The sequence below is a fragment of the Vipera ursinii genome, assembly GCF_947247035.1.
Source record: "Vipera ursinii genome assembly, chromosome: 11".
NCBI classification, from domain to species: Eukaryota; Metazoa; Chordata; class Lepidosauria; order Squamata; family Viperidae; genus Vipera; species Vipera ursinii.
The window spans coordinates 9,687,720-9,713,627 of record NC_139524.1 but is presented as its reverse complement, the minus strand read 5'-3'; the positions used below and the strand labels follow the sequence as shown (position 1 = coordinate 9,713,627).

At 43.3% G+C, this 25,908-nt stretch overlaps 1 protein-coding gene across 2 annotated transcripts in view; it reads right to left on the bottom strand.

Annotated features, from left to right (window-relative positions):
- Positions 1 to 25,908, bottom strand: part of AKAP13 (A-kinase anchoring protein 13) — a 243,512-nt gene that overhangs the window by 95,951 nt on the left and 121,653 nt on the right. For both annotated transcript variants that reach the window (XM_083371301.1, XM_083371302.1), the window contains one exon: positions 21,264 to 21,340. In XM_083371301.1, coding sequence (XP_083227427.1) covers positions 21,264 to 21,340 — 77 coding nt within the window. The remainder of the gene's footprint in view (positions 1 to 21,263; positions 21,341 to 25,908) is intronic.

Below are 25,908 nucleotides of genomic sequence, written 5' to 3'. Positions count from 1 at the left end.
AGCTATCTACCTGTACTTCCCTCCTTCCCCCTGAAGTCACAGGACTATAAGTGTTTGTTCTGTTCCTCGGGGGCTGTGTGTTCCTCGGCACTCCACAACTTTAAATGAAGAGATTAAACACAGTGCAGAAATTTCCCGGAAAAGGAATTTGCTGGAAAGAGTACTAAAGATATGTAAAAAGAACTAACTTATTGGAAGTTTGGACGATTTTGGACGATTCATAAAATATTTCATTCCTTTCTCCTCTTCTTGCCTATGCATTCATAATTTTTTATTCCAAGGGGTTTTTTTCCCCTATATAATTCCTGTTGTATTATCTGTTAATGGGGCGGGGGGGGGGGAAATAAAATAATAGTAGTAATAATCACTGGACTCCAGAAGATGGTAGAGGACAGGAAGGCCTGGAGGAACATTGTCCACAGGGTCGCGATGGGTCGGACACGACTTCGCAACTAACAACAACAACAATAATCACCAAAGAATAACAACGTGATTCTTTTCAATCTGAGCAGGCTAAAATGGAAGCTGAGCATTTAAAAATAAAGGCCTGTAAAAGTACCGAACAGCATTTTTTGCAGTCAAAGACTTTGCTTCATTGCTAATGGAAAAGGACAAAGGCGATCAAGACGCCAACCTCTTTGCCTTTTCAAACGAGAGAAAAAGAAGGTTTAAGGCAGGGGTAGGCAACCTCGGCTCTTTTATGACTCATGGACTTCAACTCCCAGAATTCCTGAGTCAGCATCAGGAATTCTGGGAGTTGAAGTCCATGAGTCATAAAAGAGCCGAGGTTGCCTACCCCTGGTTTAAGGGAAGGCCCAGGCTTCCCTGGACTCCATCCATCATTGGAATGGGGCTGCGATGAAAGCAAGGAAATTCTTCTGCATTACACAAAGCGCATCAGTGATGACAAAACTAACCGGCCTTTTTCAGTTCTGCTCGTTTGCAAGAAGCAACCGGATGGCAAAACTAAAGTCCAAAACTCCTCAAGGAGGAAATATTAAAGCGGTAGTAGCAGAATTTTTTTTTAAAAAAATTCTGCACTTTAGAAACCTGGTAGAAATAAAGACCAAACCAGCAGAACACAACTCAGCTCAATTAAAGGTTTGGTGGTGGTGGGGGGGTTGTTTTGTTTTTTAACGTCCTTTCTTTATTTTCTTGACCGTTCAGAACCCCGACGGACGGGCCCTATCACACACCACTTGTAAAACATGTCCTTAAAATCTTTTGCACGGTTAAAACACCTCCGAAGAATGACACGTCGGAGAGCTTGGAGCACGACCAAAAATTCAGCAACTCCATGTTGATACACACTGGTTTCAAACACAGGAAAAGGAGACATTTCAGATTCTGAAACTCTTCAGAGCCAAGGAAGTGTATGTAGCTCTTTCCCCAAATCGCCAACATGGACTAGCAGAAATTGCTCGTGACTTCAAGCTGGAAGTGTTGAGCCCTACCTGATCTTTCCTAATAGAAAATCCCAGAAGGTATAAATTGGAGACAGACTCAGTACGTTATACCCAGTGGTGGGATTCAAAGAGGTGAACAGCCGGTTCTCTGTTTGGATGCCGCTTCCGGAAGTCCATTCTGGGTCTGGGCCACAAAAAAATTAGCTACCGGTTCTGTTGAAGTGGTGCGAACTGGCGGAATCCCACCACTGCTTATACCGGCGTGTAGCCTGCCCAACATGGATTTTTGCCTCCAATTCCGCCAAAAGAGACAGTAGGGTCTTCAAAGACGTTGTGAGAAAGCTTTCCAGATCACCACCAGAAAACCTTACAATAAAAAATATTTGGAAGCTAGACCAGAATTAGAGGAAAATCCGTAGCGAACCATGAAAAAAAAATAAATCATTCCTTCTATTTAAGGACTGGTTAATTAGCTGGCCGGCAACTCGCTTCTCATCTCTACTTCTGTATGAAGCCAATTATTCAGGATCAATCGTGGATGTTTCTGAAACTGATACAAAACACCACCAAAGGAGTGCTCCAAAACATTAAATGAAAACATAATAACGAAGCCCATATGAGGATAGTGACATTATTGCCTGGTTTCCTAAGAGGATCAAGTTCTCTTAAAGCAGCATATTTTGGGCAGATGCTTTTTTTTTGCGGGGGGGGGGGGAATCCATCAAAAGTTCTAAGCAATTAAACTAGAGATAAATGACTGACAACCCAGAAGCTTGCTGAAGCCCCCAAAGCAATTTCACCTAGTCCCAAATTTTTTTTCTTCTTCAGACTTTTTCTAAGAAATTCATCCCCAGGCCTCCTTTTAAAGAAACCAATTTTATAAGCACAGCATCTGGTACAGACATAGTTTTCGACTGTTTTTATGGGCTTGTAATTTAACGTACATTAGTTCTATTACGTATTGCTTTGTAGGGCATTTATTGGCCTAAACCACTACTACTTTTTAAGATTCAGCAGTGTAGTATTTAATAAACGAACAAACAAATAAATCAGAGGGCACAAATCTATTGCATACTCTAAGGCTCGGTCCAGATAGGGCTCGCAACTTGGGCGTCCTCCTGGATTCACGGCTCAGTTTGGAAGATCACATAGGAGCCGTGACCAGGGGGGCTTTTGCCCAGGTTCACCTGGTGTGCCAGTTGCGGCCCTATCTGGACCGAGATGCTCTACGTACGGTCACTCAGGCGCTCGTGACCTCCCGTTTAGACTACTGCAACGCTCTCTACATGGGGCTGCCCTTGAGGACCACTCGGAGGCTTCAGCTGGTGCAAAATGCAGCCGCGCAAGTTGTGATGGGGGTTTCCCGTTACTCCCATGTAACACCTCTGCTCCGCGAGCTGCATTGGCTTCCAGTTGCCCTCCGGGTGAGATTCAAGGTGCTGGTGATGACCTATAAAGCCCTAAATGGCTTGGGTCCGGGATATCTGAGGGAACACCTGCTGCCGGCATCAAGTTCCCTTCGTCCTGTGCGCTCCCACAAGGAGGGTCTTCTCAGAGTACCACCGGTAAAAGAATGCCGGTGGATAACACCCAGGGGGAGGGCCTTCTCTGTGGGTGCGCCTGCCCTTTGGAACCAGCTGCCCATGGAGCTTAGGACTGCCTTCGATCATTTCACCGAGACCTGAAGACCTGGTTCTTCAAGCTTTCCGGCCCAGGCTGAGTTTTAATTTGGGGTTTTAATTGGGGTTTTATATTTTTTCAGGGATTTAATTTAATCTTTTTAAATTGTTCTTAATTTTTGTATTGATGTTTTATATACCCTGTAAACCGCCCTGAGTCCTATGGGAAAGGGCGGTATATTAATTCAATAAAATTCAAAAAAATTCAAAATTAAGGCCACCTTGCACAATTTCTTCTGTCTTCTAGATAGGTTGGGACAATCCTGATACGATAGGGCAACGTGCTGGTTGAGCAGTTTTAGAACTGTTCCAACAGAGCTAGAAAGAACCAGGTTGAGGAACATGGTTCCAAGACAACGTCACTTGGACCTTAAGGTATGTAAATGCACATGTGTGGACACGACAGGATTCCTCAGCCTCCCAACTGTGAGCCATTAAAGATTAAACTTTTCTTAGGGATTTGCTACCTTTAACATTAAAGTTGCTACCTTTAAATAAAGTGATTCACTTCAAGAAGACCCATCACATTCAGCGCCCCTTCACTAGAGGCCTTTAAGGAGAGACTGAGCAGCCATTTGTCCGAAATGGTGTAGGTATCCCGCTCAAGCAGGGGGGATTGGACTAGATCAGGGGTCGGCAACCTAAAAAAGGAAAAGAGCCACTGGGAACCGGTTCCATCACAAATTTAAAAAAGTGGGTGCCGCATGCGTGTGTCCATGCACGCGCATGTGCAAAAAACATTTTGCGCATGCGCAAAACTTTTTTTTGCACATGCGCGGACGCACGCGGTTGCCATTTTTTTTTAAAGTGAGATGGAACCGGTTCCCGGTTGCCCGACGGCGACGGCCCGTCTGCAAAGCTGCCGCTTTCGGCAGCTTTGCAGACGGGCCGCGGCAGCTTCCTCAAAGAGCGGCGCCGCTGCCCGTTCGCGCGGAGGTATGCGCGCACCTCTCCAAAGGTTTGGGGAGGTGCATGTGCACCTCCGCCCATTCGGGGAGGTGCACACGCACCTCTCCAAACGGGCGGTGCCACTCTCCATTTGGAGAGGTGCGCGCGCACCACTGCCCGTTCGAAGAGGTGCGCGCGCACCGGGCGGCTGGCAGCCGCAGGAGACGGCTCAAAGAGCCGCATGCGGCTCCGGAGCCACAGGTTGTCGACCCGTGGACTAGATGATCTCCAAGGTCTCTTCCAATTCTGTTATTCTATGCTCTAAAAGACTGTGAATGTTGGTTGACTAGAACTGCCCCCTCAGTAACGTTAGGCAAAGGCAAATGACACAGGACGGCTGCCAAACGGAAAGTCGTTGCTTCCTAATTTTTGCCCTCTTCTAATTGGGTTAGCAAAACATGCACTAAGGTAAACATTATTTAGAAGTAAGCTTACTATTAAACTTAACTCATTTTTTATTAGCCCTACAATCAGGGATCTATGATCACATAGCATTTCTGAGAATTTTAATTTTAATTGGGGTTTTTACTTTTGTTCAGGGATTGATTTAATCTTTTTAAATTGTTTTTAACTTTTGTATTCCTTGTTTTAAATACCCTGTAAACCGCCCTGAGTCCTTCGGGAAAGGGCGGTATATAAATCCAATAAAATAAATAAATTTCCTTTTTTTGGCATAATGAGAGATCTACTGAGCACGAGGCATGTCTTATTTTCAGATAAATTTGAATTCTGCTATCATGTGTATTTCTAGAAATATTAAGGGAAGCAGCAGCAGATGGCAGCACTGTCTTCAATTTCCTACTTAGACTTTCTTAAAAAAAAAACAACCCAAAAAAACCGCTTCCTGGCTGAAAACAGAGTCTACTCCATTACCAATGTCACTCTTTGTTTGCTTCAAAGGTAAACAGAAGAGGCTCTTTTCAAATAAAAGTCCTGCAAACTTCTCCCTTTAAAACCATGGTTTTCTTTGGACATGTTGAGCCTGCTTAATAAATTAACTCCTTAGGGGAATTCACACAGTACCATAAATTCAATGAGTGAGTTGGGTTGGTTTGTTTACTTACAATATTGGTAAATTGCCCAACCATCTGAAGACCTGGGCAGAGTACGACAAAGGAGAAGCAGCAGCAGCACCAGCAAACCCATATAGCTCCAAATAATAAATAAAGCATTGGCCATGAGAACAATTCACCAGTGGAAGGGCTTGCCTCCAGGAGTTGTGGGTACTCCCTCCCTGGAGGCTTTTAAGAGGAGAGAATGGGGCAGCCACTTGTCTGGAATGGTATAGGCGGGTCTCCTGCTTGAGAAGGGGGATGGACTGGAAGACCTCTAAGGTCCCTTCCAACTCTATTCTGCATCTATGCCAAAGGCACCCTGGAATAAGATGCATCCAACCGTTCTCAAAATAAGCAAGCAAGCAAGGATTGAGTGAACAGGCCTCCAGAGGAAGGGTATTCCAAAACAAGGAAGTTACTGCTGAGCAGATCTGTCACCTGACCCCGTGTACATTTCACGAAGGGAACCCTAGAAGCAGCAAGTAGGACTGAAACAGCCGTCCAAGTAAACGACGCTCTGAGCTTGATTCGAACTGAGATTCATAAAATGCGTTGAGGAGTCAAGTCAAGAATGCCAACCAATATTTTTGCTTTCAAACAGGAACATTATATATAGATAGCTAGGTCATCAAAAGTAGGCACTTCTAATGATCTTTCTCCAGCACTTCTTGTGGAGAGGAGATGACACCTGTCGCTTATGGGAATGTCAGCTGGCTTAAGCCTGAGTTAAGTTTACTCACTGGCTAGCCAGATTTCATCAGTTTGGGAATCAATTAATCACAGGTGGCCTTAAAGCTGGTGATCTTCTGTACTATTAAGTTTGGCATGGTAGCAATCTGCTTGCCATCTTCTCTACCATCTACAGCTTTCTAAGGTAAAGGTAAAAGTTCCCCCGCACATGCGTGCTAGTCGTTTCCGACTCTAGGGGCCAGTGCTCATCTCCGTTTCAAAGCCAAAGAGCCAGCGCTTTTCCGAGGACGTCTCCGTGGTCATGTGGCCGGCATGACTAGACGCCAAAGGCGCATGGAACGCTGTTACCTTCCCACCGTAGTGGTCCCTATTTTTCTACTTGCATTTTTATGTGCTTTCGAACTGCTAGGTTGGCAGAAGTTGGGACGAGTAAGAGGCTCTCACTCTGCTACATGGCACTCGGAATTCGACCCGCCAAACTGCCGACCTTCTGATCGACAAGCTCAGCGTCCTAACCCACTGAGCCACCACCTCCCTTTACAGCTTTCTAGTACTGTCCAAAAGTAGATCATATAGAATGCATGGCAGCAGTCAGCGGTGAATCACCATGGGCATAGTGAATCTCACTGTCTTTCACACAATGTGGAAAATTAACACACCAAGGTGAGAACTGACCAAGTGCATAAGCAGCTACTGGATCTTTCAATTGATTTGAAAGAGTCCTTCGGGAGAAGGGCGGTATACAAATTAAATTATTAAATTAAATTAAATTAAATTTGGTTAAGTTTTTACGTGTGCCGTATACTGATCCTCTATATTCCGCAATGTAAAAAGATACATTTTGATGTCCATTACCTCTAATTCTCTTTCAACGGGAGTAGGTTGTTTCTACAGATTTCACCAAAAAGCCAATTTTGATATTTTTCTTCCCTTTGGCTTGTAAAAGTGGCATTGATGCTATCATACCAGTAGTTGCTAACATATTAAAACTTAGGGTTCTCCAACAGTTTACCAAAAGGACTTTCGATCCAGAATTGGCCACGTAATGGTGACCTGTTCCTATTTTGCTGGGAAAGTAAAATAAATAAAAAATGTACAGATCAGAAGGCTTGGTGCACATGTAAAAAAAATGCTAAAAAAAATTGGATTGAAATACCTAAATTAATTCAGAAGATTTTAACGATTAATATACAGCTGAAGCCAGAGGTGTTTGCTTTGGGACTGATAAAAAGTTGGGGAGAAAAACTCATGGAGGTTTGTTTTTATATAGGATAAGAGCAGTAAGACTTTTATATGCACAAAAAGTGGGACATTACCCAGAATAGGAGAATGGATAATGAAGAGGATGGTGCTTGCTGACATTGTCAAACCGACAGCTTTGATCAGAGAAAAGACACTGGGTCAACTTTAATGCTGCCTGGAAACTCCTTTTGGACTTTTTTTGTGTGAGACAGGAAAAAACAAAAACAAAATATGCCATACAGGTTTGAGGATTAGAAAAAAAAAGCTGATAGAGGGGAAAAAACGAAAGTTTTGTTGCACCCTTAGAATAAGTCACTTGGCCCTTTTATGACTTGTGGACTTCAACTCCCAGAATTCCTAAGCCAGCGTGCCTGGCAGAGGAATTCTGGGAGTTGAAGTCCACAAGTCATAAAAGGGCCAAGTTTGAAGACTCCTGGAATAAGAGGTCCGATTAAATTTATACTTGTAACCGATGTAAAAGAGAATCAGAAGTCATTCCCTTGAAAGTTGTTTTTCCTTTTCTTTATTTTTTTTCTGCACTTTCAGCTTTCTGCTTTCTTTCTTTACTGCTTCTCTCTGCCTCATCTTAATTATTAGTTTCTCTTAGTTTTCGTAAAATTAGTAAAATTAGTAAAAATATCTTAACGAAAAAGAATAGAGCACGGAGGAGATGGATTGATTATATCCAGAACAAATATGGGTGTAAAAAGTTTCATTTAGCATCTGAATAAGTAGTGGATTTATATGATGTATAATTAGATAGTAGTCATTTTATTATTATTCTGACGATGGAGAGTTAAAGTGCGATAGAATTTAATGTCTTATTGTTGTTAGCCTATTTTAGATTATGTTTTGTTTGTATTTTTATACCCTGTATTCAGCTCTGGGAAGTTGGGGAGGGGGAGGGGAGGGGAGGGAGGGGTTGGGGAGAGGGGGGAGGAGGGTTTTTTTTTCTTTGTATTCAAAAATGTATTTTAAAACTTTTCAATAAAAAAAGTAAAAGAACAGAGCACCACAAGAGTTTCTGAAGACAGCTCTTCTCCTGATCTAATAGGCCCACTGCCAGATTCTCAGCAACCGTCAGGGTCTCAGCGCCAAAGGTAGGGAGGACGGGCACTCAAACTGCAGGGGCCAACAACGGAGGAGAGGAAGGGGTTAGGGAGGGAAAGGGTGGCTTTGAAAGAGGAAAGTAGTGACTAAACCTTCCCGGATGACAAGTGACAAGTCCCAGCTGTCTACATTCATCAACCCTGCGTGTCAGATAATCATCACTCTGGAAAACCAGAGAGACTCCGGGGTGCCAGGCATCAGATTAAAATCAGGAGGAGGAGAAACGTCTATCACTGCCCCTTTCTTACTGACATTATCTGGTACCGCTAAAAGAAAAGAAAAAACAAATTCACCCAGCAAGGATCGGGGACTCCCCTTTTCAACGGGGCAGATGCTCGGGGCCAAAGGCGAAAGAGATGGGCCAGATTCAAATACGATAGAAAATAGTCTAGGCAGAGAGCTAGTATAATAATGCCAGCTGTGTTGGATTTGCAGCTCCCAACTCCCCATCAAGTGGTACAGGCAGTCCTCGACATACGACCGCAGTTGACCCCCCATTTCTGGGGCGAAGCGAGATAGTTGTTACGTGAGTTTTGCCCCATTTTGTGCCCTTTCTTGCCACAATTCTTAAGTGAATCACTGCAGTTGTTAAGTTGGTAACACACTCGTTAAGGGAAGCTGGCTTTCCCCCCCCCCCCCCGCCTTGTTGACTTTGCTCGACCGAGGGTCGCAAAAGGGGATCGTGCGACACCGGGACACGGTAACTGTCGTCAGTACATGCCAGTTGCCAAGCCTCTGAATTTTGATCACGTGACCAGAGGGATGCTGCAATGGTGGTAAGTGGGAAAAATGGTCATGAGTCATTTTTTTTCAGTGCTGTTGTAACTTTGAACGGTCGCTAAATGAAGCGTAAGTTGAGGACTATCTGTATTCTGCTGATGGGGAGCTGAAAGGCCACATGTCTAAGAGCACTGGGCTATTGATTCAAGCAAACACGTCTCAGTTTAGCTTGCTCTGTAGCAGGGGATGGCTGAGGAATTCTGGGAGCTGAAGTCCACAAGTCATCATCTTTGAAGATCCCTGCTCTGCAGGATGGTTGTGAAGGTTGCCTTGATGGGAAGGGAAGGGCAGGGAAGGGAAAGGAAAGGAAGAGAAGGGAAGGAAAGGAAGAGAAGGGAAGGGCAGGGAAGGGAAGGGAAGGGAAGGGAAAAATAAATGGATATAAACAGGGGTGTCAAACTCAATTTCACTGAGGGCCGCATCAGCATTGCGGTTGCCCACAGGGGGCCGGGTGGGTATGGCCAGGGTGGGTGTGGCCTACTGTGTGGGCGTGGCTAGAGTGCGTATGGCCTACTGGGTGGGCGTGGCCAGCTCTACATCGTTCACATCAAGGGCGCCTATTTGGGACCTGGGCAGGAGTGGGACAGATCTGGGGGTCTCTGGCAGAAGGAGGGTCTCTGGGCCAGGGCCAAGGCAGTGGGGGCCGTTCCCTCACTCTTTCCAGGATGGCTTCACGGGCCACATGAAACCACTTCGTGGGCCGGATCTGGCCCCCGGGCCTTGTGTTTGACATGTCTGATATAAGATAACCTTTATTGTCACTTTTTTCTCTGAACGCAGGTATAGGCTCCCTTCCCCCCACCAAAGCCTTGGAAAGAAGGGCAAAATAAACATGAAATAACTGGAGGCAGCCCAGATCAAGAGCCTGGCTCTGAGTTACGGTGACATCTCTGCCGGAAAAGCCCTGATGTTAAACAGGCCTTTGAGCTCATTAAGCCTGCCTGTTTCCTATCTTCTGGGTGAGAACTGTCCCTCTCTGAAATGGCCGGGCCAATGGCACATGTTCCCTGATATGCTTGTAAGTGCAGGAAGGTCAAAAGGACAGTTCCTCTTAGCATCACTGGGGGATGCTTGCCTCCCTTTGCCTAAGTGACCTGCCTTTTTTGAACGGTCGGACCTGACGTGCAGTTTAAGAGCGTGCCAAATAACGGATCAGCAAACTGCCAAGCTCCTATGGAAACAGCTTCTGGGCCCTTTCAGCTTCCTTCTTGTAAAATGAATCTTTACAACTGGTCCCTTGGGAAGTCCGCCTCTTCTCTCTTTTTGTGAGCTACAGAGGTGGGCGATACATGAAAAGCTTCCCCAAAGTTCATTGCGCGATTTTTTTTTCTCCCTCCATTTACTTTACTTAAGGGGTTGTTACCTAAATATTTGTTTTGAAAGGATCTCACCCAGGAAATAGGCATCACTGTGCCTGGTAACAACAAAGCCCAGTAAGTTAGCTTTTGTTCCTGGATTGTGACTCTGGAATACTAAGAAAGAAAGAAACCAACCAGCCAGAATTTAATGAAAATGAGTTGAGGCTTTAGAGAGCGTGCATTGAGGGTGGAGGTCTCATGCACACATAGAGAGGAAGGAATCCCAAGGTCCATATAACATACAGGTGGTCCTTAACTTACAGCCATTCATTTAGGGACCACTGGAAGTTACAATGATACTTTTAAAAGTGATCTAATGACTAGTTTTCATACTTACGTCCCTAGCAGCCACGGTCACGAGATCAAAATTTGGATGCTTGGCAACTAGAATGTATTTTTGACAGTTGTACATACATGTGATCACCATTTGTGATCTTTCCATTTGGCTTCTGCCAGGCAAAGTCAACAGGAGAAGCCCAATTCGCTTAATGACCTCATGATTCACTTAATAGCTGCAGTAACTCGCTTAACAACTATGGCCATAAAGATCGTAAAATGGGGCAAAACTCAGTTTAGCTGCCTTGCTTTTATCAATGGAAATGTTGGGCTCAATTGTGGCCGCAAGTTGAAGTCCACCTGCAGAGCAGCTCCTTGTACCTTAAACCATCCCTCGGGCATTAGATATCATTCATTGGCAGCGACATTTTAGCCACAACAGGTTCTGGGTTTATCAAACTGAGGGGAGATCACTGGTGCTCCTCCACAGGTCACTCCACTGTTCAGTAGGCCCAAAAGGAGGAACCACTGTAGCAAGGCTGACATGAGATTCGAGACAGAATATCAGGAAGAAGTCATGATTGACCATCCAGTAGCTTCACTGAGCATTGAAATGTTGTAAGCTTTCTGGAGTCACCTATGAGTGAGTTGTAGAGGATGGATGGATGGATGGATGGATGGATGGATGGATGGATGGATGGATGGACGGATGGACGGACGAACAGATATGATAGATAGAAAGATAGATATCATGGATTGATGAGTGGATTGACAGACAAACAGACAGATGATAGATAGATATGATGGATGGATGGATGAATGAATGGAGGGATGGACAGAAACAGATAGAAGATAGATAGAAAGTTAGATATGACGGATGGATACATGGATGGACAGATGGATGCATGGAAAGACAGATAGATTTTAACCCAACATTGCTTGGGAAATCTCCTTTTTAAATCAGTGCTTTTTTGTTCCCTGTATTGCCCTTGCCTTTAATATGCAGCAACCTTATCCAAAAAGAATATGTATGTATGTATGTATGTATGTATGTATGTATGTATGTATGTATGTAAGGGATGTGGTGGCTCAGTGGGTTAGGATGGAGCTTGTCGTTCAGAAGGTCGGCAGTTTGGCGGGTCGAATCCCGAGTGCCGCATAACAGAGTGAGCGCCTGTTACTCGTCCCAGTTTCTGCCAACCTAGCAGTTCGAAAGCACGTAAAAATGCAAGTAGAAAAATAGGGACCACTCCGGTGGGAAGGTAACAGCGTTCCGTGCGCCTTTGGTGTCCAGTCATGCCGGCCACATGACCACGGAGACGTCCTCGGACAAGCGCTGGCTCTTCGGCTTTGAAACGGAGATGAGCACCGGCCCCTAGAGTGGGAAACGACTAGCATGCATGTGCGGGGGAACCTTTACCTTTTATGTATGTATGTATATGTAATCCTTCTGGATTACATAATGTGGTCATCTGTTTTGTTAACATCCAAGGCTTTCAAGCCCTTCTCCTCCCACCCGAGGCAACTGTCCATATTGATAAGTCAGCATTTGTTCTTTGAGGTCAATCCCACATTTCCCTCCCTGCATTTAAGGAGAAAGCTAACTGCCACTTGGAAGCGGAGCAGAACAAAACTTCACCTCTTGCAATGGAACAGATTCAGCGGCAGGGAACAGGACCTAATGAATTATCAAGCATGTCTCGGTTTTTCCAAATAGGTTTTGCATCTAGTAGCAATAATATCAAACACAAAGTTGGCCTATTTGATACAGTGTTACATTTCCTGCTCAAGAGATACTTAGTTCTACACTTATAACTTTCTATGGGGCAGCAGAATGTAGCTTTGATTTATTATCTAACTCTGAAGCAGTATTGCTAGGCCTAATGTCAAGAGCAGGAAATCAGGAGTCCAGGTAGTTCAAATGAATATATAGATTTAATCCAAGATTAAGCTCTCTACAAGACTCTGACCTACTAACAGTCAAAGCAAATTGGTGGCAGGTAAGAGTCAACAGAATTTAAGATGGGTAACAGTCAGATCTACTGTGAGTGCAAAGGAACTTGAGACTGCCGATGCCTTTGAACCCTCTCTTGGGCTCAGCCTGGTCTTCTCCTACATCTAGTCAATATAGACAGAATGAAACAGTCAGGATGGCAAAGCCTCCCTCTTGTGCGTGGCTAACACCACGGAGAGAGGCAGAACCATTGGTAGAACCCAATGTCCATCCAAGTCAAGACCACCCAAATCACACTGCAACAATCTTGTCTGAAAATATCCAAAGCATCAATGATCTAATACAGGGGTCCTCAACCTTGACAGCTTTAAGACTTGTGGACCTCAACTCCCAGAATTCTTCAGCCAGCAAAGCTGAAGTTGAAGTCCACAAGTCTAAAAGTTGCCAAAGTTGAGGACCCCTGATCTAACATATATGCTTGAGTTACATCTCAATGCATTCCTGTTATATCAGAATAGAATGCTGGATATAGCTACAGTCTATTTCATTAAAAAAAATACACACACATTATTTATTTGCTTATCCATCAATGCCACACATTAAGAACCAGGACAACATACTTTGCCACCCACATAACAAAATGTAAACTGAGATAATGTGAAAAGCCATAATTGCTGGGATTGAACAGGCCTAGGTTAACATCCTGTATATCTCAAAGAACCTTTCCCACCTTCTGCTGATGCAAGAGACCCTATACCATTCCAGACAAATGGCTGCCCAGTCTCTTCATAAATGCCTCAAATGGTTGTCCCGTCTATTTTCGAAAATGTTTAACTAAAGAATTAAAAATATCAGCTGCCCTAACACATTTCTTCCAGAGTAGCCTCTTCTATTGTTTGAAGGATCCTATCAGAGAAAAGATGATGGCAGATGTGCAGAAGATTAAACAATGCCTGAAACTTTGTTGAGCTATTCTAGGTACCATAATGTCATCTTTCCGGCATTATGCCCTGAGGGTTAAGAAGTTCTTCTGGACTTATGACATCATCCCTTCCTTAGAACATCTGGTACATCCTACAGTCCACTTAAACCTACTCCCAAGGCCAGCTACTCTGTCATTTGGATTTGCTTAAAATGCACCTCCTAATAATAGATGTGTACCTTGAGGATCCATTTCCAGAAGAAGGGACACACAACCATGGGAAGGATTCCCTCGGCTTAGATGGAGTTTAGGTGTTGAGTTTCTGAGCATCTTGGATTTATGCACATCTGTCCCCTGCAAAACAGCCCTTTCTTAGCTTTACTTAGAGGTCATTCCTTGCAAACAGAGAGAAGGACAATGCATTTCGTTGTTCAGAGGGTCCTTTTCATCCCTAATGGCCATTTTGCCCCCGAAGCTTAGGTTGCCCTTTCTTTGTTGGCTGAAAGCATCAATTGTGCCATGCAGAAGGCATCAAGGGCCTCAATGGAAGAAGGAAGGAAGGAAAATAAGAGGTGAATATGGGGAGTGAATTAACCAAAGGAAGAAGCAACTTTTTCCACATCCATAAATTGAATTTTGCTTTCATCTTTGAAGGACTACATTAACTTCTTCACTTCAGATTATTGCATGCCTGTTCCAGTCCAGAGCAGTGCCCAGAAGAAAGAAAGCAAGAGAGAAACTTTTCCTTGCTCAACAATCAAACAAATCTGAAGTGGCCAGATTTGTTCATCCAAAGATGCTATAAACCTGAACGATTCCAAAATGCTAATTGTCCCTTTTTCCTGTACGGTGTTCTATTTCTTTAGGACTTGCAAGTGTGTAAAGGCATGTCAGATCTCACATATTCATCATAACAACACTTGCAAATATGAAAGGGTGAAGTATATTTTATTTCCCAGCAGAACTGATAAGAACATATAAACATGGAGGCATGTGTGAGTGTGTGTGTGTTTATTTCTTTGTGGAACCCTTGGTGCTCTCTGAGCTTGTTTATTTGTTTGAAGAGGTTTCATTATCCCACTAAGTTACATCATCAGCGCTAGTGATCACTGCTAGCGCTGATGTGACCTAACTGGTGCTCCTGAACCATTTTCAGAGAATCCACAAATTACCAGCTGGTCTAAAACACTGCACCTCCCAATTCTAGGTTAAAGATGCAGGATCAAAAGAAATCCTGACCAATGGTAGGAGGTTCTGCAAATCTAGATCTGTTCTTCAATTGCAGGTTATCTATTGGAAAGATCAAGACTGTTTCAACCCCAGGTCTAAACTTTGAATCAAAGTAATCAATTCAGACGGACATGGTGGCTACGACGCTGAGCTTGTCGATCAGAAGGTCGGCAGTTTGGCAGGTCGAATCCCGAGTGCCGCGTAACAGAGTGAGTGCCTGTTACTCGTCCCAGCTTCTGCCAACCTAGCAGTTCGAAAGCACGTAAAAAATGCAAGTAGAAAAATAGGGACCACTACAGTGGGAAGGGAACAGCGTTCCGTGCGCCTTTGGCGTCTAGTCATGCCGGCCACATGACCATGGAGACATCCTCGGACAAGCGCTGGCTCTTCGGCTTTGAAACGGAGATGAGCACCGGCCCCTAGAGTCGGAAACGACTAGCAAGCACGTGCGGGGGAACTTTTACCTTTTACCTTTACCTTTAATCAATTCAGAGGATAGATAGATAGATAGATAGATAGATAGATAGATAGATAGATAGATAGATAGATAGATAGATAGATAGATAGACAGGCAGGCAAGCAGGCAGAGACAGACAGACAGACAGACAGAGAAGTAGGTAGATAGCTAGCTAGAGCTAGACAGACAGACAGACAGATAATATCCATTTGAGGGTTATAGTCCCATGTATCTCCAGCACATTTCTACGGTTTTTCAATGTAGTTATTGAAGTGCAATGTGCTTGTTGGTTTTTAAACTTCTCTCTCTTCCACACTTTGGAACAGGAAATTGTGGTCACTGGTTCTGTAGCAAACTTTCCATTTGCCTCGACATTCCTGATGCCATACTAGAAAAGATCAGTTTGAAAGGAATATTTGAAGGAGAACGGGGAAAAAAAGACTGGCCCACACAGTCACTTCCACCAGTCTCTCTCACACACCAAACCCCGAGAAGCATCTCCATCCTGATTCATTCTGACTAGACCAACTTGATGTGCAAGTGTTCACTGCCTCTTCCTTTTTGTCTGCAAGCAAAGAGACCAACTAGCCAATGAAAACCCTAGAGTACTTACTTGCTTGAAGTTGTCATTTGTGGGGGGGGGGGGGAAAGAGCTATTGCTAAGACCTAACGTAAAATCATATGTCAAAGTTTATTCATCTGGAACTTTCTGACAGGCAGCTTGGTCTTTCTGTTCAAAGCAAACACTCAAAGATTAGCCACCAAAATATCTATAAGAAATCAAGAGGCGTGCTGAGTGAGTCTACAACGCCTTTTAATTCTCTAATCTTCTAATAAAAAGGGAGGTGATTCAAGAATAATATACGTTTGATTATCAGAGGGCTGGTAACTAGACAACGGATATATTATCACAGAAGTTGACAGCATCTAGCATTCTAGTTGATATGGACTGATCCTCCAAAGCTGAGAAGTCCTTTGCTGGGAAAGCCCTAGTTGTAGACTAGATCTGACACAGAAAAACACATCCTGGAAGAAGGTAAGGGTAAATAATTCCATATTGTTACCAAAGAACCCAACATGAATGTATCCATTAAGTCACCAAGAATCAATCACAACTTAAAGTTTGTCATTTACACTGCAACAAGGTAAAAGTTATAAAGAAAGCTGTCTGTTTTATTTTTACCATCTCCTCCAAGAACCGGGGAATAGTCTGGTTTATTATGAATAGAATCTAAGTCACGTATTATGCTTAACTATGGCTTCCTGAAACATGCATCGACTACAATTGGCGGTATCCACACAATATGACGAATCAAGCCCAAACAAACCACGCTTTGGCTTTGCATGATGTGGGAACACCATCAGACCGCTACAGAAACAAAAAAGACAAGAGGATCATAAATGTGCACTCTAGCATTAAATTACAACTGGTGGTGTCCTCTCCTCTCTTCCCTCCTTGCCCACCCAAAGTTGTTGTGAATCATGATTTACATCAAAGAAGATACTCAATAAAACCATTTGCAGAAGGACTGAACTATGTTGCTCATAAGCTAGCAATTACAGCCTCACATTCAAGACTAAGAAAGCAAAGTGTCATTCAATTGCCTAATTAACTTTCAAGAGAAGCTAAGAATTGCTGTGTACCATTTTTGAGGAAAGCTGAACTGTTGGTTGGGAATGACAGCAATGCTGGTAGGAGAAGACCCAGATGTTGGTTAGGAGGCAGGAATCCAATCCATATAGAGAGGATATCAGGTTGATTTAAAAAAAAAACTGCTGTACTGCAGCTTCATAAGTGCTTGATATCACTATATTTGCATATTAGTCATAAAGCAAAACCAAAGAGAGCAAAAGAGCAAAATCAACATCTGCTTCTACAGCCAGCAGGAAACCTGATGGGCAGCCTCTTCTCCTTTATGCAAGCTTCCCCTCCTCCCCACCCTCAAGTAATTTTCTGACACACAACACGTAATCCAATTTATGGAAACCATTGCCACAAGATGCGATTACTGCGGTTGGTTTTTCTAAAAATTATCTTTGTTAAAAATACGTGAAAGACTGGTCGTGACTAATCACCACCACCTGCAGAGAGAACGCCAAGCCTCTCTGTAGGTAGACACTACTACTGCAGAAGCATTATTAGCCAGGGTCAAAAGCAAGAGCAGGCCAAGGATTATGGGACCTGAAATCCAGCACAGATGGAAGGCACCACACTCGACTCATAAACAGCTCACTTTTTTAGAGCAACGTGGACTTTTGAGTTAAGAGATTAGCCAGGCAATAATATGCATCCTCTAAGAAAAACACAAATTACAGAACTATCCTAACAGATCCAGCCAGGAGGGGAGAAGCTTGCTCTGCTTCTCCACACTATTGCAAAATCTCAGTTCCTTAAACCTTTCACTTTAAATATGATCAGTGCCTTCCCAGACCCTCCCGGCAATAGCTAGATCAATTACTTCCCCATTTGAAAATCAAAGGTAAAGGTAAAGGTTCTCCCGCACATGCGTGCTAGTCGTTTCCAACTCTAGGGGCTGGTGCTCATCTCCGTTTCAAAGCCGAAGAGCCAGCGCTTGTCTGAGGACATCTCTGTGGTCATGTGGCCGGCATGATTAGACGCCAAAGGCGCACGGAACGCTGTTACCTTCCCACCGTAGTGGTCCCTATTTTTCTACTTTACATGCTTTCGAACTGCTAGGTGGGCAGAAGCTGGGACGAGTAACAGGCACTCACTCTGTTGCGCGGCACTCGGGATTCGACCCGCCAAACTGCCGATCTTCTGATCGACAAGCTCAGCGTCCTAACCCACTGAGCAAAACACCCATCTGACCAATATGAGCTTTGCAGCATATACACCTAGGAAACTCATCTTCCCATCACTCTTGGATTGGCTTGGGGAATGGATATCCCCTGGGTATCCAGTACAATAAAAAGATAACACAGTTAACTATTATTACAATAGCAAAACCACAACACATAATCAATGGTAAATACTGTCCTTATCCAGATAAAATGGTTTGATTCAACAAGAGCTTATTCTTCAGAAAAACAGAGATGGTCAACCAAAAACCAATATTGACTTATATCTAAAAGATATTTTTTTCCAAGTTCGTTAGAGACTTATATTATTAGTGTTCAAAGAAGCACCTTAAAGATGGCAAGGAAACAAGCTGAAATCCTGCCTCTTTGGCAACATTAACCCATCTGCTTTTGTACTTGAAGATTTTATTAGTTTATCAGAATGAATAATACAGAGAAAATAAAAATAATGGAAAACAAGAAGGAAAGGGGGAAAGGAAAGAGTGTGGGGTAAAAAGTAAAAAAGGTCAGCGAAATAAGTCTTGACTTCCAACTCAACTTAGAACAGTAGACGACATAAATGATGATAGCTTATGAGGATTAATAGGTATAAACAGAAATGTATATTATTTCCCACAGCAAATAGAAAAAGAAGTAAAGATGGTTAAGTTGATTTCTCTATCCAAGGAATTTTAATTTTGTTTTCCTTTGGACATTGCTTCTGATTTTTGTGCACATGATGGAAAGAATGAAGCTTTGATTTTTTTTTAAATTTTTATTTATTTTATTTATTTTAATTCCATTTATATCCCACCCTTCTCCGAAGACTCAGGGCGGCTTACAAGCTTAGCAGTAGCCTTCATTCTATGTATATGTCTGCTTATTAGGGCTTTCACACACACCCCAAGCGGCATTATTACAAAGTCAGCTTAATTGCCCCCAACAATCTGGGTCCTCATTTTACCTACCTCGGAAGGATGGAAGGCTGAGTCAATCTTGAGCCTGGTGGGACTCGAACCTGCCCTAATTGCAGGCAGCTGGTGTTACTTAAGGAGGCATTAGCCCACTGCTCCACCAAGGCTTTTGGTTTTGCTGATTAATAGGTTTGTTGTTATAAAAATGACTAGTGTATATTATTGTGAAAAAGTAAAAAGTTGAGGTCCTTGTGTTAACAGTAACCCATCTGAAGAAATTGGGGGTGGCGGGGGGCAAAGTAATTTTCAAGAGTGCAAAATCATTTAGAAAATGTTTGCCTGGCCTTGCTTTCAAAGGAGTACAGTTCTCTCAAATTGTTCTCACATCTTATTGTGATGCAACGAGTCAAAAGAAGAGCATACTGGGTCATCTGGACAAAACCGTCTTTATTCTTGAAACATACCAAGACCAAACAGAGTTCTTAATGTGACTTGGGAAGCATCTGATGGACTTCAAGAAGGGGTGGTGGATGGGAAAAACTTCTCATCCAACATCAATGTAAAGAAGATCAAAGCCACCTGCTGCTGATGCTAAAAAATCCATAGAAGGAGACCAACTGGGAACTCTACTGTACGTATTTATTTAAAATATTTTCCATTCTGCCCTTTGGTTTGAAATTTCAAAGTCTTCTTATAATTAGTCACAAAACTCAACCAACTACCACCGACAGCAAAGTATCGAAGACACTTTAAACAGCAAGAAACGGTACAATTACAGGATGGTACCCATCCCATCAGCTGCTCCTCTGAAGACTCTTGCAATAAAATAATGAACATCAATTTGTCAATAAAAAACAGCATTAAAACAAGTCACAAAAAACCTTAAGCACCTAATCGTGTAAAAAGCTAAATGTAAGTTTCTTGTGTGCCTTAGTACTGGCTATGCTCTGTTCCACACTATTTTCTCCATACAGGCATTGATCAGCTTGCTTCCTTCGTTCCCTCCCTCCCTCCCTCCTTCTCATTTCAGATGTCTACAATGACACCACTACTACCTCACCACCTTCCAAATCAACAACTGTAGGAATTGTTATCTTTCAAAACATCTAAAGGAACAAGGGATCTAACTGTGGCCAATGCTCAAAGATCCTTGCTACCAGGTGCCCCAAATCCCAGCAAATGGACTCATGTCAATCCTGCTGCAGCAGACCCACCCAAGCCACTCAAGAGACACTGCAACAACAACAACACCCCAGACTTAACAATTGTCAATAAGAAACACACAAAAAAGACCAAAAAAAGAAGTCTGGATAGTGGTAGTGGCAACACCACTACTTGGAGACAGCGGAATAGGAGAGAAAGAACTGGAGAGGATAACAAAATGCTAAGACCTACAAATAGAAATAGAACGACTGTGGCAGAAGAAAGCAAAGGTAGCACCAATAATAATAGGCGCCTTGGGTGCAATCCCCAAAAAAACTGGAGCACCTCTTGAACACCATCGGCATTGACAAATTCACCATCAGTCAATTGCAAAAGGCAGGCTTACTGGGAACAGCTTCCATCCTGCGATGATACTTGTAAGACCATCAAATCACCACATCTGCCTACCCCAGGCCCTTGGAAAGGACTAATTCGGTAAACAGAAATGCCAAACCCAGTCTGAACATCATCTAGAGCATTATATCTTGACAACCCCATCAAACCTAAGTAAAATTGCAAGATAGTTACTGGTGGTGAAGGTATCTCCCAAACGACTTTGGCCTCTTTCATGGATATAACTACTACAAATTCTCAAGTGTTCATTATCAATCAATAATAACAACAACAATTTGCACGGATGCTTAGGAATGGTATTCAAGAGGCTTAGAACTGCCTTTCACCCTTTAAGCCAATGGGGGAACAACTTTCTCAAATGAAAAATGTTTATTTATTTATTCATTTATTTATCCAATTTAAAGATTGCCTATCTCACTCACAGAGCAGGTGGAAGCAATCCTTTGCTCAGTCATTGATGTTTCATTCAGATCTCGAAGTTGCCAAGTTCAGAGAGAGAGTCCTTCAATTAACACACACAAGAGAACTTTCTCAAGCAGTGACAACGCTCATCTACAACAGAAACACAGTCCTTCCTGCAAACTGATCGCCCAGAAATCCAAAACCATGAATTAACCAGCTCAAACTATCTTCCGGCCATCACGCTACTGAACGGAACTCCAGGCACAGAAAGAGAGGGTTCAGAAAGCCATAACTTTGGAAAATTAAAACCCAATGAGAAAATTTTAAAAAGAAAGATCTGCTTCCTCGTGATTAAAGACCAAAAATAAAAATAAAAATTGAAATAGAAGGAAATTAGCTTTGCGAGGGGTCATGTGCATTTTTGTTCCTCAATCAATAGCCAACGCTCAGTGATGGGAGACGGGGAAAATAAACGAAACCTCACCCTTGCTTCAGAAGTAATGCTCTCAGCTAGATCTGTCCGAAAATCCATTTCTTCTTCGGTTTTCATTTCCAGAGAATCTGCAAAAAAAAAAGAGAAAAAAATGTTTAGTGTGTCTTTTAATCATTTCTCCAGTTTTAACAACCTAGCTGGTCTCCCTTCCTTTTCTGGCTACCCACGTAGGTTTCGTTTTAGGTCATTCTGTGACTTCCCAATTCTTCCCAAGCAGGGAAGGAAAGGGTTGGCTGAGCTTCTTCCCTCACCACCACCCTTAAACCTGATGTTTCAGTTTTGCTCTAAGGAGTGTATATTTCAGGTAATTTCAAAACTTTGGTCACTTCCTTTTTTTACAGCCCAAGTTTTCTTGATTCAATAAGACGGATGACATCTCATCGTAGGACGATGGGCTCAAAATCTACTGCACTGATTTGTTTTCTAATTTTCACTGAAAATTGTTTCACAGGGAAACAAGAGACAAACCAGGTTTCTTGGAAAGCTGAATATCAGAACTTCTTTAAGAGATCAAAGGGGATACTAAGAGGTAGAAGGGGAAACGAAGCCACAGGAGAACCAGTTCATATTCGCAGATAAATGCATGCTATCTGACAAACTTTTGGGTGACAGAGTCAAAGGCACTCTCTATAACTAAACGCCCCACCAGAGATTTCTGCTCACAGAAAGCAAACACTTTCCTTTCTTAAGTCCTTTCCCCTGATACATTAATTTTCTATGTGTTGAGTAGCATGTCGGTAACAAGCATTAAAAATGCTTTGCAATTAATTGCTGCAATTCATACCCTGAGCCGCTGGCATTTCTGCTGCACGTGAATGCATAAGAAGAGCATTGACTGCAGAAAACGTAGTGAGAGAACTTACAACAGTTCATTTAATGACCAAAGTTACTGTGGCGCTGAAAAAAAGACACTGACGGCCGTTTTTCAGAGTTTTGCAGCATTCCCCAGGATCACCTGATTAAAATTCTGACACTTGGCAACTGACTCATATTTATGACGGTTACAGTATCCCGGGGTCACGTGATCCCCTTTTGCGACTTTCCAACAAGCAAAGTCAATGGGGAAGGCAGATTCACTATTTGTATAATAGGGCAAATTTCACCTAACTGTCTCATTTAGTAACAGAAATTTGTAAATTGAGGATTACCCGTAATTTTCTTACAGTCTCTGAAAAACAAAAGTGAAGAACATGCTTTGTGGGACTCCAGCTCATAACAGTGTGAACCAGTACAGCCAGCCAATCCCAGCATCTTCTAACGTAAGGAATGAGTATCGCATATCTTAGAAAACTGCTGCCAGTCAAGAATAAATTACACTGGACTACAAAGACCAATGGACACATCTGGTTTAGGACCACCTTCTTAGATTCATCCCTTGGAGATTAAAAAAAGCACTTCATCCCAATTCAATCAATCAATCATTCATTCAATCAGAATAGACCTGGAAGGGACTTTGGAGATCTTCTAGTCCAACCCCTGCTTAAGCAGGGGACCCTATACCATTTCAGACAAGTGGCTGTCCATTCTCTTCTTAAAAACCTCCAGTGATGAAGTACCCACAACTTCTGAAGGCAAGTCATTCCACTGGTTGATTGTCCTCACTGTTAGGATGTTCCTCCTTAATTCCAGGTTGCTTCTCTCCTTGATTAGTTTCCATCCATTGTTTCTTGTCTTGCCTTCAGGTGCTTTGGAAAATAAATTGACCCCCTCCTCCTTGGAAGGCAGCCTCTCCAATACTGGAATACTGCTGTCATGTCCCCATAAGTTCAATTGTAGAACTTATGTTTTTCGTGCTCAATGCTCAACCCCTTCCCAATTTTAAAAGAATTTCACATGGAAGTCCTCTTCCAGACCCAGTGGGCCTGGCTATTCCAAAGTGGCGTCTTCCAGATGTGTTGGAAATGCAATCCCTAGAATCCTTCAGCCAGTATTCTCTTGCTGGGCATTCTGGAAACAGCAGCTCCAACATATCTGGAGGGCACCAAGCTGGGTGGAGTTGGAGAAACCTGAAATCAAAAACATCAGGCTAGATGATCCTCTGGTCTGGCGGTGGTCATGGGTTTAGAATATCATTTCTGAGGAACCCAAAATACAGAGGTTTTTGTACAGAGGAAGAGTTTTTCTGGTTTCCACTTATCATGTTAGACTTCAGCAAACAGTAACTTCACCAGTCATTTGGTTAACACTGCTTTACTTAATATCTGTGAACCATCTTCTGCAAAGCACTCAAAAAAGCTTGTACCAACTTGCTAGATAAGCACAATCAGTTTAAATTTCAAACCAACATTTGGGAGTTTGGAACAAGTAGTGCCCTTCATTTCTACCTTGTACTTCTCTCGTGTAGCAAAAGGAGGATGGGATTTGCAAGGGAAACCCACAGCACAACATTTTTTGACAGCTTTCAACAGCACCAACAACAACAGTTGGGGAAAAAAGACCAGAAGAGAAGGGAATGGAGAATCGAGGGGCGTGGGGGGGTTAGGAATGGCTTATAAGCCTTTGTGTTTGTTGTGGTGCAAGAGCGGCTATGTCTCCTCAAAGTCACAGGGGAGAACAGCATGCCTTGGCAAGAAAGAACAAGCTCGGCTTGAGCTCAGAACAAACAACAGCGTGCTTGGCCAAAGAGCCGGACCGCAAGCAAATGAAAAAGTGGTGGTTCCGATTTGACATCACAGAGGGAGAGAAGGAGAGACGGACACAGTGAGCAATGCAAGCCAACCACTCACTTAATTCTCCATTTCACACCATTCTTTCTTGCCGAGTCACCTGGAGAATCTCCCCTGGTGAACAGACACGCAGAGTTTAGCAATATTTTTCTCGCTCCCACTTGGAGGTCTCCACATACACACACCTTTCTCAGCTGGCTCCCGGTGCTCCACGCAAGTTCTCTAGCTCCTTGAGGCCATTTCTACTAGCTAAGTACAGGTGGACAGAAACCCTCGCCTTTGCTGTGTTCTGGCATGGCGGAGACTCCAGTTTAATCCTGTTTCTCCAGTTGCTCAGGAGCTTTCTTAAAACTACGCAGTCTCAGCACCACGGCTGGTAGCAGGTGCAAAGCAGGAAGTGCGCCTTAATTACAGGTGCCCGTTTCCAGCCCCTCCCCTGCGCCTTTGGTTTTAGCTTCCCCACATATTCAGAGCAAAGCAGTTTTGATGCCAAAGCAGCTTCCAGCAAAGACCTTCACCTAGGATTAGGGGTCTTCAAACTTGGCCCTTTTATGACTTGTGGACTTCAACTCCCAGAAGTCCACAAGTCATAAAAGGGCCAAGTTTGAAGACCCCTGACCTAGGTAGACACGTTCCACTTTCAAGGCACCCTCACTCTACAAAATCCACGGCAAGATTTCTCCAACGGGCCCCCCTTTTTGACGACGCCCAGAAAAATCTAGACTGCGTTTTTAAAAACAATGGGTTTTTTTGTTTGTTTGTTTCTTAAAGTTGGCAGTTCATCTGTTCTGCAGCTGGGTATTTGCTCTTTCTTTCTGGATGCTACTTGCTTAGAATCAACAGCCAGAGTTTAAAGGGGGTGAGGGAATAAATTTAGGAGGCTGCCACTCCTAAGCCCGAAAGGAGAAATGAACCGCTCCAGGATCGCATGACAGACACCTCCCCATGAGATTGAAATATCACAAAAATAAAATGGAGCTTGCTGGATGCCAAATCCTGTCAAGCAGGGCCTAAGAGCAGCTGTTATTTATTTATTTTTTTCCCAAGGCTGTGTAGGGCGCTCCTTCCAGTTTTATTCCTGTGGAAAAAAAAATGATCTTGTATACGCCCGGCCTCTGCTAGTCTCCAAGCAGCAAACGCTCCCAGTTTTTCCTCTATTTGCAGTTCAGCCTGGGATGACAGGGCAGGCAATATTTATTTGTTTGTTTGTTTATTGGGGGGAATGGGAAGACAGAATCTTTCACATTGTGTTAAAAAAAATATATATAGAGAGAGAGAGAGTGCGCGCCCAACGTTGGTTCAATCTGTCATGTTCCTTCAGTTTTAACTTAGGGAGAAATTTGCTGGTACTAATTTGCAGCAATATTTGTTTGTTTGTTTGTTTGTTTATTGGGGGAAAGGGAAGACAGAATCTTTCACATTGTGTTAAAAAAAATAGAGAGAGAGAGAGAGAGAGAGTGCACGCCCAACGTTGGTTCAATCTGTCATGTTCCTTCAGTTTTAACTTAGGGAGAAATTTGCTGGTACTAATTTGCAGCGGATCAAACTCAAGGGGGGGGGGGAGAGGAAGAGGCCGCCACACCTGCGATTCCTCAGGGCAAGCTCCATAATAGCAGCAGGGAGAGATCAGCTGTTTTCTTTTTAACCAGCTGTCTGAACAGGTGGAGCCATGAAAGCTTGCATTAAACTATCATTAAGCATTGCCAACAATTATGCCTCTAGGTTTACAGCTCAGATGGAGGGGGGGGGAAGCCTTTCCTTCATTCCCTCACCACCTTCCTCGCTCTCACCTTAAAAAAAAAACTAATGAAAACAATATGCTCTAACAACTCCTGTTACAGAAGAGGCAAAATGGTTTTAAAGAAGGAGTCCAACCGGTCCGTCTTGATCCTTCAGGTCCTCGCTTGTCAACGTTGCTCTCGCTAATCAAACTCCTTCGTCCGGGCCTTTGTTTTCTCAAGTCGGAAATA